Here is a 17,418-nt window from a genome sequence, read left to right as displayed (position 1 = left end):
AGCTGGTGTTATTTACTATAAGTTCATATTATGAATAAATTTACATAAACTTATAAAACAAGTGTATATATATAATAAATGGAGACAACATCTCATTTTTAATTAATTTGGAAGGATCAGTAAAGCTAAAATTTGATTGAGCTGGGCTGTTATTTATTATTGGTTCATATTATGAATTAACATAAATTTATAAAACATATATATATATAGGGGAGGGTTCTGGTACAAACTTACAAACTTACAAACTTTTTTTGTTCAACACATATATAACTTGAGTTCAACATTTTTTTAACATATTTTGTTGAACATCGATTAAAATAGTAGTGGAGAAGTACGTAAACCAATTTTTTAATGTAAGAACTAAGGTAAACATGTTATATAACTAATATTTATAATTCTAGACCCTACCCAAACCCCAGAGGTATAGTTTAAACATCTTTTTAGATATATTCAACACAATGATAATTAGTGTTCAACACCCGATGTTGAATTTCAGTTATAAATGTGTTGAAAACGCGATTTATTTATGCGTTTTTTTTAAAAATTGTGATGTTTTTCGAAAAAATTTCATCATGGATACTTTATATAACTAAGGATTAACACGATGAAAGAATAAAAAAAAGTTTGTAAGTTTGTAACTTAAAAAAGTTTTTATTTGATCCTATCCCTATATATATAATAGATGGAGACAACGTTTCATTTTTAATTTATTTGGAAGGATGAGTGAAGCTAAAGTAGCTCATCTACTATGATGTTTATGAAGTGAGAGCTGATTAGAAACTTTTTCCGCCTTTCTCAAATCCTGAAGCTGTTGTAATACTTTGACCACTTGATTCATCTCAGGTCTCAACTTTGGATCTGTTGACAGGCACTGGTTTGCAAGGGTGGCAGCCTTGAATGCAGCTCCTACAGTATATTGGCCTCCAATACGGCCATCCATGATGTGCGTGACTTTGTGTTTGCTGGAAAGGTAAGGTTTAGCCCATGGAACAAGGTTTTGTTCTCCTGTTGATCGGTTCTTGTCAACTACTTTTCGCCCTGTCAATATTTCCAGAAGAACTACTCCAAAGCTGTATATGTCACTTTTCGCAGTTAGATGACCTTGATAAGAGTGGAATGAAACAAAATAAGGCTCACTCATAACAATCAGCAATGCTTAGGGAATGCTAAAAAATTATAAAATTTGTTGTTAGAAAGTGATGTAAGTGTCAAGAAACCAGTTACTCTAAAACCTCAAGGTGTTAGAGAATGGCCCTTTTCCAGGATCTTATATTCTAACATTCCCCCTCACTCGAGAGCCCATTTATGGGTCGAAGAGTGGATCACGGGCGCTCATCTTTGGAGCATTAATTTGCCATTCGTGCCACGATAAATTGTGAGAATATTGGGGGTGGCAGGGATCGAACCCAAGTCCTCCGCCAACCTGACTCTGATACCATGTCAAGAAACCAGTTACTCTAAAACCTCAAGATGTTAGAGAATTATTTCTTCAAGAAGCAAAACAAACATATATATGTTCTAGGGACAAATTATTACCCGTTACCATATACTCAGGAGCTGCATAACCATATGTACCCATGATCCTGGTAGAGACATGACTTTTACCATCTACTGGCCCATCTTTCGCCAACCCAAAATCAGATAGTTTTGCATTGTATTTCTGCCAATTAATAGTCATCGTTTTATAGCTTACCAAACAATCATCAAAAGAAAACAAAGCACAAATTGTTCCGCATACAGAGTCAATAAGGATATTGGAGCATTTGAAATCACGATATATCACTTTTGCTTCTGGACCATGAAGATATGCAAGCCCTTTGGCTGCACCAAGAGCAACTCTCATACGCAGGTTCCAAGATAGAGGCTGAAAGTATGTACTTCCTGGACCAATATTGGCGCAAAATTATATAATCAGATCGATATACCTGCTTACAGAACTCTTTCTGACAAACTGGCATTTTTATTTAGGTTTCGACGTCAGAAAATGAAAGGTTAACATCACTCTCAAGTTGTAGATACATGGTATGATAATAAACACAATCACATGCAATGATCCACAAGCTAGCTGTAAAAAAATCATTTATAGTAACACGGAGAGCTCACTTCTAAATAGATGATTTTCCAAGCTGCCTTTAGGCATGAACTCATATACCAGAAGTCTGTGTTCACCCTCCAAGCAGTATCCAATCAATTTTACCAGATTCGGATGATCCAGGTGGCCCAAGTAATTAATTTCTGCCTAGAATAAAGAGATTGAAAAATACCGAGTCAGGAGTGAACTGGCGGTGGCAGAGCAGCTACTACTATTGCTAAAAGAGAATATCCCCCATGCACCTCATGTGTCCATGAAGATGATGAGTGATTTAACAATTTAATGGAATTCACGAGGTTGATACTTACTAACCACTCCTTGTGACCTTGGAAGCTTTCCTGTCGAAGTCTCTTTGCTGCAATAACCAGGCCCGTACCGGGCTTAGCAGCTGCCAAAGTATCTTCATCAATCCACCCCTCAAATACACAACCGAAACCACCTTCTCCCAAAACACTGTCAGGCCGGAAATTCCTCGTGGCTAATTTAATATCATTAAATGAAAAACTCTTCAAATTTGGTGATTCCAAGATTTCTTCCTGGCTGCGCGTTGCTGGTGGCACTGATGCATGTTTTGATGTTGCGCCTGTACACAACAATAAGCATCGTATAACAAATTAGTAAAGCAGCCTAGCTATACAAAAAGCTGAATTAATAGAATACAAATCTCAGCAACAGGAAGATCATAATTGATAACCTGCATGAAATGGGGTTTCAGCTTTGATCCTGACGCTGAGACAAGAACCCATTAAATGAAACTAAATATCTACTTGTATTATGTAAAGTACATATGAAAATAGCCAAGAAATTAAAGCTTTGGTATGGCTAATGGAAACATATATATATATACAACAACTCCAAGTATATATGAAAGAAACATAAGCTCACAGCCATATGTCAGTAGAGTAATAAGATTCAGGTGTCCGTGTATGGTTCGGTTGACTTGAAGCTTCACGAGCAAAGTTGCTACTTTATTTTCCAACTTGTCTTGCGTACATATATGCGTAATGTATATGTACAATGTACGCGCATACACCGATAATTGATAATTTTCTCAAGCTAGTAACATTTTTCTTCCTAAGTTCTTTGTATATGAAAAAGGAGGAATTACTGTATGGTCATCTTACTTTCCAACTACTTATAAAAAATTCTTATATTTTGAGATGGGGTGATATTTACCAAAAATGGCCTCAAATCTCCCATATTCTTGAAATAATGCCCAAAATAATATGATTAGAAAAAATGGCCTCAAATATCAGTTAGAGACGCTGATAATCTAGCGTTTTCAGTTTTGAGATGAAAACGCTAGATCGTGTCTAGTGCGCACCCGAACGGTAGCGGCTGCGGGTTCCTACGTTAAAAAAAAACAAAAAAACATTACATCGTGTTTATTAGGATTAACCTAATTAGACGCTACATGATAACCTGACAGAACGATAGACAATGTAGCGTTTTTGGTAAATAATCAAAACGCTACACGATATAATGTTACTAAATGGTATTTCGGGACCATTTTTCTAGATCCTGATATTTAAGACATTAATGGTGAATATATGAGTAGTCGGGGCCGACACCCGATATTTATTTATTTGTAATTATATTAAGAAATTTTATGGAGACCGTTATTTCATTGGAGACCTCGGAGATCACGTATGTTCTGCGATCAAAACACTATAAAATACATTTGTTAAAATTGTTGAAGATCTATTTTTAATAAGTAGATAATGTATGTTCTGCAAGTTGAACAAATGTTCTGCAAATTAAACATATTTCGTCGAACAAAACATTTTGTAATGTTATATATATGTAAAATAATGATTTTGTACAATATAATTTGCAAAATTTTATGTTTTGCAATATTTTATTTGCTGAATATAAGTGGTCTCCATGTTCTAAAAAAAATGGTCTCCATACAACTTAACTCTACAATATCATATATACTCGTCCAAACTCTAAGTATTTTCTTTTAATTCGAATTCATTTATCGGCAACTAAATACTGTTTTTTTACTCAAAAAAAAAAAACTAAATACTGTTTTTATAGCACTAGTCCATTTTATAAATTTTAAAATCAAATTTTCCCATTTAACCAGTATAATGTTCGCTTGCTTATCAAAAAAAACAAAATACGTTTTTATTGAATCCAACAAGTGACTTTTTTCACACAAAAATTCATCTGATACGTGCCTGGTCATTATTCATTTCCTGCATGCTTACCAGCTACTACTAGAGCTGGCCAAATGAGCGGTTTCGAACCGCTCGTTCGGAACCGAACCGTCAAATTATTCGTAAAAATTCGACCCGTAACGAATTTGAACCGGCCCGGACCGACTCGTTAAATATACCGAATCGAATACGAATCAGGATATAAGAAATCGTAACCGGCCCGCGAATTACCGAGCTAAGAACCGGGCGAATGACTCGCGGTTGGAACGAACGAACCGAACGAACGAACCGCAAGTCAACGAGCTAGACGAAGCGAACAGTTCGAACGAGCTGGACGAATCAACCGGTTCGAACGAACTAGATACTTCTTCGGAATCCTCGATGAATGAATGAAAATGAATTAGATTAATTTAGTTTTGTAATTCTAAAATTTTTTAGTGTAGTTTTATTTTTTTTATCGATGCGGTTTGTTCCGTTTTTTTAGATGGAGTCCTCTCAAATTAATTGTAAAACATTTTTTTAATTAATAAAATTATACAGAGGTACCGTCCTCTTTTATTTATTTTATTTAATATATATATGATAATTTGCGGTTTAATTAATATAACTTTACAGTTCACAAATTAAAGCATGTAACAGGCGAATCGAACGAATCGAACGAATCATACGAATCAAGCGAATCGAACGAATCGAACGAATCATACGAATCGAACGAATCATTCGGCCCGCCTGCGAGTTCCAGCGCCTGCGACACTAAATATGCTTTATTTTATTTTTTTCCTGACATCTTTTCTCTTGACTTCTTTTATTTATAAAATAAAATGATTATTTAAAACAAATATTTAATTAAAAAACATAAAAAATAAATTAAAAAATAATATAAAAATGAACCGTTTCAGCTCGTGAACTCGCAAATCGGTTCACGGGCTGATTCGGACGAATTCGGCCCGGAACCGGACCGGCCCGCCTAATCAAACGGACCAGTTACGAATCATGTTCCTGTAACTCGGCCCGATGAAAATTCGGCCCGGCCCGCCCCGGACCGCCCGTTTGGCCAACACTAGCTACTACCAAGTAGGCAAGTACCAAGTTTTCTTTGAAGTTTGAGGGAAATCAGAAGCATGCGCTCAATAGAAACATTTAGTCAACAATCATTCTTCAATCTAATTATCGATTGCACCCAAACTAAAAACATCGCTTTAGGCAAAACCCTCCACGCCCAGATCATCAAAACTGGTAAACTAACATGCACTTACATTGCCAATAGCCTCGTCAACTTTTACTCTAAGTGCCAACACTTGTCTCAAGCTAATACAGCTTTCCAAGATATTCAGGAAAAGGACATCGTCTCATGGAACTCCATCATCAATGGCTTTTCTCAACTGGGTGGCTCCCATAATTCTTTCTTTGTTCTTAAACTTTTTAAACTGTTAAGAAAACAAAGTGGCGTGTTTCCTAATGCTCATACTTTTGCTGGCTTTTTCACTGCTACGTCGATTTTGGGTGATGGGTTTGCTGGCAAGCAAGGGCATTCTATTGTGATAAAGATTTCGGGTTGTGATGATGTGTTTGTGGGCAGTTCTTTGGTTAATATGTATTGCAAGTCTGGGTTAGTTCAAGATGCTAGGAAGGTGTTTGATGAAATGTCTGACAGAAATTCTATTACGTGGGCTACGATGATTTCTGGGTATGCTACCCTTAGACTTGCTGATTACGCGTTGGAACTTTTTAGGATGATGATGTGGGAAATGGAGGAAGGGGTCAATGAATTTGTGCTTACTAGTGTTATTAGTGCTTTTACATTAAAAGAATTTATTGATATTGGTAAACAGCTTCATGGCCTTGTGATTAAGTTTGGGTTGTTGTCATTTGTAACTGTTGGGAATTCTATTGTTACAATGTATTCAAAGTGCGGAGATTTGGATTATGCAGTTAAGTCTTTTGAATTGGCAGATGATAAGAATTCAATCACATGGACGGCGATGATCACTGGTTTTGCACAATCTGGGGATTGTTTCAAGGCATTGGCTCTGTTCTCAAAAATGCATTTTGCTGGCATGAAGGCTAGTGAATTCACTCTTGTTGGAGTGCTGAATGCTTGTACTGACAGTAAAGGTGTGGAAAAAGGAATGCAAGTTCATGGATATCTCGTAAAGTTGGGATTTGAGTCTCAGATTTTTATAATGACGGCTTTGGTGGACATGTATGCTAAATGTGGTTTTGTAGGTGATGCTAGAAAAGGGTTTTATTACTTACAGAAGCCTGATATTGTCTTGTGGACTTCCATGATTGGGGGTTATGTTCAGAATGGGGATAATGAAAGTGCTATTGACTTGTATTGTAAAATGCAAGAAGAGGGTATTCTACCTAATGAGTTGACTATGGCCAGTGTTCTAAAAGCCTGTTCTAGTCTTGCTGCTTTTGAGCAAGGGAAACAAATACATGCTCATACCATAAAGTTTGGATTTGGACTTGAAGCTCCAATTGGAAGTGCTCTTTCAACTATGTATGCAAAGTGTGGAAGCCTAGAAGATGGTAACCTAGTCTTCAGAAGGATGCCTGCGAGAGATGTCATATCATGGAACTCAGTAATTTCTGGTCTTTCTCAAAATGGACATGGAGAAGAAGCAGTTGAGCTCTTTGAGGAAATGCGACTGGAAGACACAAAACCGGACCATGTTACTTTTGTCAATGTTCTTACTGCTTGTAGTCATATGGGATTGGTAGAAAGAGGTTGGGTTTATTTTAGGATGATGTCAGATGAGTATGGTATTTCTCCAAGAGTGGAGCACTTTGCATGTATGGTTGATATTCTCAGCCGAGCAGGAAGGTTGTATGAAGCGAAAGAGTTAATTGAAGCCGCAAAATGTCATCATGGTTCAAGTTTGTGGCGCATTTTGCTAAGTGCATGTCGTAATTACAATAATTATGAACTTGGAGCTTATGCAGGAGAAAAATTGATGGAATTGGGCACAGAAGAATCATCTGCTTATGTGTTGTTGTCAAGTATCTATAAAGCGATGGGCATGTGGGAAGATGTCGAACGTGTAAGAAGGTTGATGAACAATCGAGGTGTGGGAAAGGAGCCTGGCTGTAGCTGGATTGATTTGAAGAATCACGTGCATGTATTTGTTGTTGGGGATCAGTCACATCCACGGATTAAAGAAATACGGGCTGATGTACTAAGCTTGAGCAAAATAATGAAGAACAAAGGTCATGAAGCAGCTTGTGATTTAAGCTTACCGGTCTGTGAAGCCTGAAATAGTAAATGTCAATGAAACTACCTAATTCTTTCTCAACAATTTGGCTTGTACATACGTATGGATTCATGATATCATGGCCCAATTTAGCAATATAATATCAACAATATTTTTAGGATCGACTCACTTGGTATATAGTACTAAACCTCCAAAACCTTTGGAATCCAACATTTCTCCTCTCTTTTTTTTCCCAAATATTCAATCTTTAACTTTTGTGGTCAGTCAACTTGCTCGTTGCATCTCTCTGCTCGCTCACGATATTTTTTTTCACAGGTTAGTAATTCCTTTTTATTTATATGTTCTTTTGATAGTGTACAATTTCTTAGTTTTTTCTGTTTTGCTTATTTACATACATGTTTATCATACAAATTAAGAAGAGTTTGTTCAAAGAATCAGTGACTGGTTTGTCAAGCAGAGGCGGATCCTGATAAGGGTAAGAGGGGTTAGTCGACTCCCTTAAATTTTTGTCTTTAATTTTATATAAATATATAATGTCGTGCAACGGTTAAAAATTACATAATCTGAATTTAAAATTTTTGTTTTATATTTTATTATTTTGGTATCCACTATTCTAATCTAGGTGGACATTGGATCCGCCACTGTTGTCAAGTGATTAAATGATTTTATTAAGATATTTTTCTGATTATCAAGTATTTGTTCAAATATATGACAACTTTTATAATTACAGTAATTATAATGTGTAACATATTTATGTAGAGGCATTATATGTGTTCTGTGTTTATTGTGATGTTGCTCACACAGGTGTCTTCACACTTAGATTTTGCTATTTTGAAATTCATTCGACTTAGAGGAAGAGTTCTTTTAAATCTCAAAACTTCCGAGCATATAGGAGTAAATTTTTAGATGTGGTCCGCAGGGGTGCAATTTGGGAGTAAGAGTTTTGTGATGTACAATGATGCTTAAAAATTAAAGAGATTAAAGCCTATTTTCCGTGAAGCTACTTGGTCATCAGGCAATCTTTGTAGAAGGTAAATAGTTTAAAAGCCGAGTTGACGATTATTCAAACAGCTATTGATTTAGATTGAGGGGTTGAGATGAAGTGTGAATTGAGTAGGAGGAAATTTAGTCAATTTAATTCTAGCTGATAATTGTGTTCATGTTGTGTCCAGCGCTTCCAGGCCTATTATTTAGCAACACAGAAAATAGTAAATCAGATTGAGTACTCCGGCTTACATGACAATGTATTTTTTCTAGTTAACCTTGGATATTCTACTAATAAGCAGAACATTTGTTAAATTGATAAACTGAAGCTCCAAATTAGTGGGAATGCCCTGATTGATACATATTTGTAACACGCACCAAATAACTTTTATGTAGCGCTTAATAATGATTGGGATTTGGGTTGATGATAAATTATGATAATGCATTTCCATTGTAACATAAAGAGCCGCAACCGACATTGCTCCACACTTGTCAAATATCTGGTTGACACATTCATTAAATTTAAGGTTAGTGCATCCACTTTAAATTAAATATTAATGTTTAAAGATGCCAGGCAAAAGGCTGCTTGTCTGAGTTTTCATTTTACGTAAATATACCCCTACATCAACATACTCAGGTGGCTCCGGTAATTATACAGAAGCAGATATGGAGGTATTGCAATTACATTCAGTATCATTCTCCCTATTTATATTCGTTTGTTAAATGCAAGGTCGTAAATTATGGTACTAGTCTTCCTTGAGGACTCAGAGTTCACTAAGTTGACTTAAATATATTTACTGTTTGAGTTTAAAAATCTGAAAATGTTTCTGTTATGATTCCGGGGTCCTGGTATTTAAATTTTTTTGTTTGACTCTTTACCTTCATTATTATAACAAACGTCAGGATTTATCAATTTAAATTTTTTTGTTTGACTCTTTACCTTCATTATTATAACAAACGTCAGGATACTCAAAGATATACTCGTCAGGATTTAGTTCTCTACTAACCTGGCAAGATTCAGAGGGTGAAATATTACAGGATTCAAAGGGGTGGGTGCTTGCAAAGGTGCGGTATTTTCTGTTGGAATGCTAAAACACTCATCAAAAGAATCTGCATATTTATTGTAGGTGTTGGAGTTCTGGAGTAGTTTCTCAACTATCTGTAAACGTGGTGGGAGGTGAAGTGGAAGAAGCTTTCCTTTGTAGATGAGTTCATCAGCTGGAGAAGTGGTTCTGTCTCTTTCTGATAAGCTCGGGAACATTTGGAACTCAAATTCTCTAGGGTGTAAAGACGAGTTCATGGCATGACAGAATTTACTTCTCTGTGAGCTCACAGCCATATCAATATAATCTTCTTTTACAAGGTTGCATGTTGGAAAATGTGCTGCCATTTCACTCTATCCTTCTCCCTCAATATAAAGTAAGTGGTATAAAATATGTAACGGTTAAGTCTGTAGTTGAGCAGCTGCTATTTATAAAAGCAGGGATGGGGACGTACTGTTTTATTTCTTTCTGTTTCTTAAAATGCAGCAAAATGAAAGATTCGGAGAAAGAAAAACACTTTCCTAAGATGTTATATTGAATTAAAGAAATTTTAACCGAAGGCCTGAGCCTGAGTACAGATAATGCATCAAAACCAAGATTTTAAGTATTTACTTTGCATAGTGGACCTGATTAGCAGACTGTTGATTATAGGTACACCCTGACATTAAAGGGTAGAACAAGAGTAACTATACTGATCCAAAGTATTCTAACTAAGAACATTTGGTTCCTTTGTACAATGTACCTGGTGCACGCTGCTTTTACTAGTAAATTTCATTCAATAAGAATAAAATCAGAGAGTCTCAGGGAAATAAGAAAGCTGAGGATCGGAGCAGGCTGGGTTAATTTTTTGGTTCAGCCCTGGGGACAAGGTTGGGAGGGGGAAAAAGATTAGTCTAACTAAAGATTAGTTTAATAAATTAACACTCAACACAAAGAAAAAGAAATGGAGGACTGATCGATCCAAATACGGGAGTAGATTTGGTGGGTAAAAAGTGGCAGCAATGATTTATCGGTAAAAATAAAAAATTGGAATTGACTCTAAACAAAAAACCAAAAAGACACACAACTCACGTAATGTGTTTGTTAGTAGAAAATAATGAAACCGCGTGTTAGGCAACATTATCATAACAACTACACCACTGACTTTGAAACAACACAACAGAACAGAACAGGAAGCACCAACTAGGAAACTTCGACCCTGTTTGGCTTTGGCTTAGTGCGTGTACATGATGACAGTGGCGGAATCAGGATTAATTTCGACCCCGGGCTAAATTATTATTAAAATTTCAGCAAAAAATTAAAAATAAATATGCATACCTTAATTGATTAACTTCATCATCTATGTTTTTAAATATGGCCTTCTCGATGTAAACCACCATGTTAAGTGGGCTATTTTTTTTATATATAACCATTTTTAAATTTATCTCCAGACTAAAAAACTAAAAATAAATAAATTATACTTATTATTTTTTTTTCAGCCGGGGCTAGCCCCTTTGGTTCCGCCCCTGGATGATGATCACTTTGATTCATAAACAACCATGCAGATGTTTGTTGGTAAAAGTGGTGAGTCCTACTTCTCCACTCTGCATAGCTGTTTTGCTCAACCCGTTCATTCATAGACATGCATGGTTGATAGATAGGATATTGAATTACTTTAAATAAAAGCATTTTTTTTTAAGAAAAGGAGATAATTTAATAAATAATAGTTATACGGCATCTACAAGAATGATCGAGTCGAACAAACATAGAAAAAGTTAACATGCATGTCTTCATACCCAAGATGAAACAAATAAGCGATGTTGAAATTAGCGATGGTACATGTATAGATACTTGATCTGTGTTCACCATCTTTTCCAAAAATTCCGTTTGAGCTATCAACCACAAATGCAATCCCCGAAAGGCTTTATCGATGAATCCAAACCACTCTCGGAGAGAAGAATCACACACTCTCACCAGGGAGATAAATCAAACTATAATCAAAACAAACTAAAAATAAAAGCATTTTTAACGGTGTTAATTAAAATAATATTTAAAAAAACATATGATATGTCAATGAAATTATTTTATTATTATTATTTAAATTATCATAAATAAAATATATTATTTTAATATGATATAGATGATGTGAAATTCACCGTTCAACAGAAAGCTTGATAAAAATCAAAATTTCTAACCAATGGAAGTGTGTGACTATGTATGCTTTTCTGTACGACCATTGACTGCACTTTTAATTATCATATCGCCTTTGATGGTGTCTTTATTTAATGTTGATGATTTTTTCAGATAAAAACATACTACCTCCTTCCCATTTTATGTGAACGGGTTTGAATTTCACGGAGATTAAAAAAAAATAGTAAATGTAGTTGAAAAGTGGGTAAAGTGGTGGGACCTATCAATATTTAATACTCCCTCTGTCCCATTTTAACTGCCTTCTTAGAGAGATGCACACAAACCAATTTTTACATTTATGGAGGTGTTTATTTGAATACTTTTACCTAGCTACCCCTAGTAAAGTCAAACTAAACCACTATTTGTATTGCATAGAAAATATAAGGTGCATTAATGAGGGGTAGAATTGAAATTCACCTACCAAATAGTTCACGAAAACAAGAAAAAATCACTTATTTTGGGACAACAACCAAATTCTAAAAAGGCTGTTAAAATGGGACGGAGGGAGTAATAGATTTGAGATAGTGGAGAAAGGTAGTGGGTGTAATAGTGTATATTTAATAATAAGAGAGCATAAAATATTGAGTTAGTGGGTGTAATAATGAAAAGTAGTGTTCAAAAATAGTAAGTATTCTAGGTTCATTCTTTTTGGGATGTCCCAAAAAAGAAATGAGGTCACATAAAATGGGACGGAGGGAGTATCTGACAGTGTGTATCAAGCTTCAAGAACCACAAGTATTCATAAAAGCTCTGCTTAGGTCTTGCAAGTATCCACTTTAAATAATGAAATCCTCCATGTTCTGCCATTTTTTATTCACAGGGAAAAATATATTTTTTGAAACTTGTTGATCTTGCTTAGCTGGGTTCTGAGGTATAAAGGATTTTGGTTGGTAATCTATACTTGAAGCTCACCTGGTCTTAAAGGTGACACATTTGTTTATAGTTTGTTGATGCGCTTGATTTTTTTCTCTAGATAAGAGTTGATATTGCTGAATTTAAGCCTACTTAATTTGTATCTTGTTCTCTGAATTTGTTTAAACAACTTATATCATGGGGATATTCCCTGTATGGATGTTGTTCATTATGTGTTTCATATGTTCTTCATTCCAGTTCAATCCTGTAGATAATTATCTGATAGATTGTGGTTCCTCTAAGAATACCTCCGTAGGGACTCGAGTTTTCATGGCTGATAACTCCAGTCCTATCACTCTGATGAGCCCTCAAACCATCTTTGTTAATACAACCTCAAAGCCTAATACAGCTACCACTGATTCAGCTGTGTATCCAAGTGCTGTAGTTTTCGGGGGAACCTCCAACTACACCTTTCCAATCAAGAAACAAGGGGGGCATTGGATTCGCCTATACTTTTATCCTCTAAATCATGAATCACGCAATCTAAGCACAGCTAGATTCTCGGTGAGTGCTCAGAGTTTTACCCTACTTAAAGATTTTCGACCACCAAGTGTCCCCGTAGTCAAGGAGTATGTGTTGAACATAACTTCTAACAGCCTTGTTCTTAACTTCATTCCTTATAAGGATTCATTTGCGTTCGTGAATGCTTTAGAAGTGATTTCAATCCCAGATGAGCTTATTCCTAATAGCGCCAAAACGTTTAGTCCTTCTGGAGAACAAGATAATTTGTGGAAACATGCCTTAGAGAAAGTTGCTAGGGTGAATATGGGGAATCGGGTGGTGAACCCTGAAAACGACTCGTTGTGGAGACACTGGGATTCTGATTTTAGCTTTTTAAAACATGGAAATCTTGTCAAGTTCGTAGAGAATGTTAGAGCTGTAAATTATACGGGATTTTCTACCAATGATATCGCTCCACCCTCTGTCTATGGCACTGCAACACAGTTGGACACGGAATCTGATCCAAACACTCGTACCAACATGACCTGGTTGTTTGAAGTTGATCCTGGTTTTAATTATTTTGTTCGATTTCACTTCTGTGATATAGTCAGCCCTCAGCCAAATCAGATGTTCTTTAATGTCTATATTAACTCGTTGTCAGTTGTTAGAGATTTTGATCTTAGTAAACAAACTTCAAACATTCTTCGTTCCCCCTGCTACATTGATTTCATCGCAAGATCAAGTAATAGTCGTAATCTGAACATTACTATTGGACCTTCTGAGGCATACAATGCTTACCCGAATGGCATTCTCAATGGGCTGGAGATCATGAAAATCAGTGATTCAAAAGGAAGTCTTGATTTTGGTGACACCATAGTACAATCCTCAACTTCCAAACTCAAAAGTTGGACAATAATAGGGTCTATTGTTGTGGTGATATTTGTTGCTTTGGTTTTGGCATTAGTTCTCTTTATAATCTGGAGAAGAAGAAAACTTGCTCATGCGAATCACGCGGTCCAGGATCAATTTGGAAACAAGGGGCGTAAATCTACCGATGGGATTGCCACCATTTCCAGCTCAAAAATTGGTTATAGCTTTCCTTTGGCTGTAATTAAAGAGGCTACTAAAAATTTCAATGATGGTCTAATTATAGGTGTTGGTGGCTTTGGGAAAGTTTACATGGGGGTTTTAAGAGATGAGACTAAGGTTGCTGTGAAGAGAGGCGTTCCACATTCTCAACAAGGATTTTCAGAATTTGAGACAGAGATTGAGATGCTGTCACAATTTCGCCACCGTCATCTGGTATCTTTGATAGGATACTGTGATGAACAAAATGAGATGATCATTGTTTACGAGTACATGGATAACGGGACACTCAAGAATCATCTGTATGGCTCTGATCTTCCTAAACTGAACTGGAGACAGAGGCTCGAGATTTGCATAGGTTCAGCCAAAGGACTACACTATCTTCACACAGGTTCCACAAAAGCAATCATCCATCGCGATGTCAAGTCTGCAAATATACTACTTGATGAGAATCTCATGGCCAAAGTTGCTGATTTTGGGCTTTCAAAGAATGGCCCTGAGATAGATCATACTCATGTCAGTACTGCAGTGAAAGGAAGTTTTGGCTACCTTGATCCAGAGTATTTGATACGACAGCAACTCACCGAGAAATCAGATGTATACTCCTTTGGTGTTGTTATGCTTGAAATCCTTTCAGGGAGGCCTGTTATTGATCCATCACAGCCAAGGGAAACAGTGAATTTAGTTGAATGGGCAATCAAGGGGCTGTCACCAGGGGAGCTTGAAAAGCTAGTAGATCCTTTTCTCGCGCAGGAGATAAAACCCGAGTCTCTGAAAACCTTTGGAGAGATAGCCGAGAAATGTTTGGCTGAGCGTGGCGTTGATCGACCTACAATGGGAGAAATATTATGGAAATTGGAATGTGCATTACAACTTGAAGGGATTTGTGTAAGACCCAGGCTAAACACTCAGCCTTCAAACAGTCACTTTGAAGACAGTGTTTTGTCTACACAATATAGTGTTGGAAGTGACATTGATGGTGTATCAATGAGTAAGGTTTTCTCTAATATGGTGAGAACTGACATGAGGTAGCCTGCTTACAATAGAGACACTTGCTGTATTTTTCTGTCCCTGGTTATATAGAAAGATGCTTTGTAATGCAGATACATGGCAGGATTGCCTAAACATACATGTAATTTACAGTATATTGACAAATAAAATTATGTTTTAAAGAGTATATTATATATACATTATCTTTTTTGAGAAATATATATACATTATCTTGTTGATATAAATTTTTATGTGACACCTTATGCAGTACCATGATTGCATATATCCCAGTCATAATTGAAAGAAATGAATCACAAATTGTAATGTTTGTGATGCGCTTGCGATTCAATGCAAATGGCCGAAAAACACCAAGATAATGTAGGAAATTATAATGTACACAAAGACCATGCATCAGATTGTTCAAGTAAAAGGGCGGTTGGTCCAGAACATACGAATGATACTAACATATATCCATCGGGAAAAAAAGTGCCGAACATGAAAATCTTAGGATGAGGCAACTTTCCGTTGAATGATACTGTAGCACCTCCTACGTATACATCAAAAACTTAGGATTAAGCTGTTGAATGCTTTTTTCCGTTGAACATATGCTACTCTAACATACGTATGTCACGAACCTAGGATATATAAATGTTGCAATAGAAGAAAGAACACGACGAGTTTGACAATGTCTTCCTACTATAAGCTTTTTGGTTCTGTTAAGGAGAGGTAATTAGTTTAAAGGTGGTTTTTGTGCTTAATGTATGTAGTAGTAATGAATAGCCAACAATTTTCATGTAAATTTTTCCTACACCCACCTATATTTAATCGGTAATGCCTTTGCAGTTATCACGGGGCCAAGTACCCCCACTGCCCCGAGCTGCCTCCGTCCCTGCCTGTGGCAAGAGCATCAGGTTACTCGCTTGTATTAGCTATCAAAATTGGCGACGGTCCTGCAGCTGAATATTTTTAACCTTGCCAAGCAATTTTCCCAACAAGTAGCCCTCTGTTTTAGTTGGCAGATGGTATTGATTATTTCTAGTGGTCATGTCATTCGAGTGATAGCTGCGCATAGAGCTGTAAACGAACCGAACCCGGACGAACTCGGACGAACTCTTACCGAACTCGAATAAAATCTTAACGAACCGAACAATGTTCGATAATTTTATCGAACAAATTTTTCTGTCCGAACTCGAGTTCGGTAACGAAACGAACCGAACCGAACACGAACTATTCGCGAACATGTCGAACCAAACCGAACACGGACCGAAAACGAACAGTTCGCGAACAATGTAGATTTTTAAATAATATTTAAGCTGTTTTTAAATTAATTTAATGAAAAAAATTATAATATTATATATATTTTTATTTATTGTCGAACGAACACGAACTTCTCGAACTCGAACCGAACACGAGCTTAACGAACCGAACACGAACCGAACACCACAAAAGTTCGGTTCGGTTCGTTAATCTTATCGAACAGAAAATGTTGTTCGAACTCGTGTTCGGTAAGCTTATCTGACGAGCTTACCGAACTCGAAACCGAACCGAACAAGCTTACCGAACAGTTCGGTTCGTTTACGGCTCTAGTTGCGCATGTGTCGTTAGTTGTACGTTTGATAACAGTCTGTTCTTTTACATCAGCTACAAATTTGGTATTATCATTCTCAACATTTTTCTATTAAATCATTGCCCTTGAGATTAATTAATATCAAATTTATTGTTTGTTTGATCCAAATATATCAAATAATCATTCATTCTAAAAATAATGAGTTATCAAAAATAAATAAAATATTGTATCAATTTAATCATGGTCAGATTTTTTTACACAAATGTAATGATTGCATGAGTAATTTGATATATTTAAATTAAACAAGGTAGGGATGATTTTAATATTTATTTTCTCCAGAGTATCATTTTCCTATACCTCTCCGGTGGCCCAACTTTGTCAAATGAACTGTACTCCCTCCGTCCCTCCCATTTCTTGTCAATGAGTTTGGCACGGAGGTTAAGAAATATGTATAAAATAGTGGAAAATAAGAAAAAATGTGGGTGAAGTGGTGAGACTCATTGATTTTTAATGTATAAATAGAAGATAGTGGAGTAAAAGTAATGTGAAAAAAAAAAAATTGAAGAAGTGGCCCATTGACTATTTTTGGTAAGTTTTGAAATGTAAAGAATTGGATGGGACACCTCAAAAAGGAAAGTGTAAAGAAATGGGAGGGACGGAGGGAGTAGCAATCAACTGAGTTGCAAGGACGATGATATATCAAGCATTTAATATTCACTGGCTGTCCTTTTATAACAGGCCATTCACGAGTACT

The 17,418-nt window shown here is 36.1% G+C and overlaps 3 protein-coding genes and 1 long non-coding RNA gene across 5 annotated transcripts; 3 read left to right on the top strand and 1 right to left on the bottom strand.

Annotated features, from left to right (window-relative positions):
- Positions 1–673: 673 nt before the first annotated feature.
- LOC108209251 (receptor-like cytoplasmic kinase 176) lies at positions 674–3,011 on the bottom strand. 2 transcript variants are annotated; one of them, XM_017380059.2, is made up of 6 exons: positions 2,787–2,996; positions 2,401–2,675; positions 2,104–2,239; positions 1,739–1,881; positions 1,537–1,660; positions 674–1,101 (listed from the first exon to the last, which is right to left on the bottom strand). In XM_017380059.2, exons 1-6 carry the CDS (start codon positions 2,836–2,838, stop codon positions 740–742), a joined length of 1,092 nt encoding a protein of 363 aa, XP_017235548.1. In that variant the 5' UTR covers positions 2,839–2,996; the 3' UTR covers positions 674–739. The 2 variants fall into 2 exon arrangements, with proteins under 2 accessions (XP_017235548.1, XP_063942595.1); XM_064086525.1 differs by having other exon boundaries at positions 1,537–1,881; positions 2,787–3,011.
- Positions 3,012–5,319: 2,308 nt separating this feature from the next.
- On the top strand, positions 5,320–10,067 carry LOC108209280 (pentatricopeptide repeat-containing protein At2g33680). The gene is made up of 2 exons (XM_064086524.1): positions 5,320–9,505; positions 9,584–10,067. The coding sequence occupies exon 1, from the start codon at positions 5,376–5,378 to the stop codon at positions 7,512–7,514; it is 2,139 nt and encodes a 712-aa protein (XP_063942594.1). The 5' UTR covers positions 5,320–5,375; the 3' UTR covers positions 7,515–9,505; positions 9,584–10,067.
- Positions 10,068–11,943: 1,876 nt separating this feature from the next.
- Positions 11,944–16,466, top strand: LOC135150276 (uncharacterized). The gene is made up of 2 exons (XR_010288609.1): positions 11,944–12,592; positions 15,941–16,466. It is a non-coding gene; the product is annotated as an uncharacterized LOC135150276 (long non-coding RNA).
- LOC108209279 (probable receptor-like protein kinase At2g39360) lies at positions 12,592–15,284 on the top strand. Its single transcript, XM_017380099.2, has one exon. It carries the CDS (start codon positions 12,719–12,721, stop codon positions 15,137–15,139), a length of 2,421 nt encoding a protein of 806 aa, XP_017235588.1. The 5' UTR covers positions 12,592–12,718; the 3' UTR covers positions 15,140–15,284.
- Positions 16,467–17,418: the final 952 nt, after the last annotated feature.

Source organism: Daucus carota, chromosome 2 (genome assembly GCF_001625215.2).
Source record: "Daucus carota subsp. sativus chromosome 2, DH1 v3.0, whole genome shotgun sequence".
NCBI lineage: Eukaryota > Viridiplantae > Streptophyta > Magnoliopsida > Apiales > Apiaceae > Daucus > Daucus carota.
Note: the sequence above shows the minus strand (reverse complement) of the source record. Positions and strands in the feature narration are given on the sequence as shown.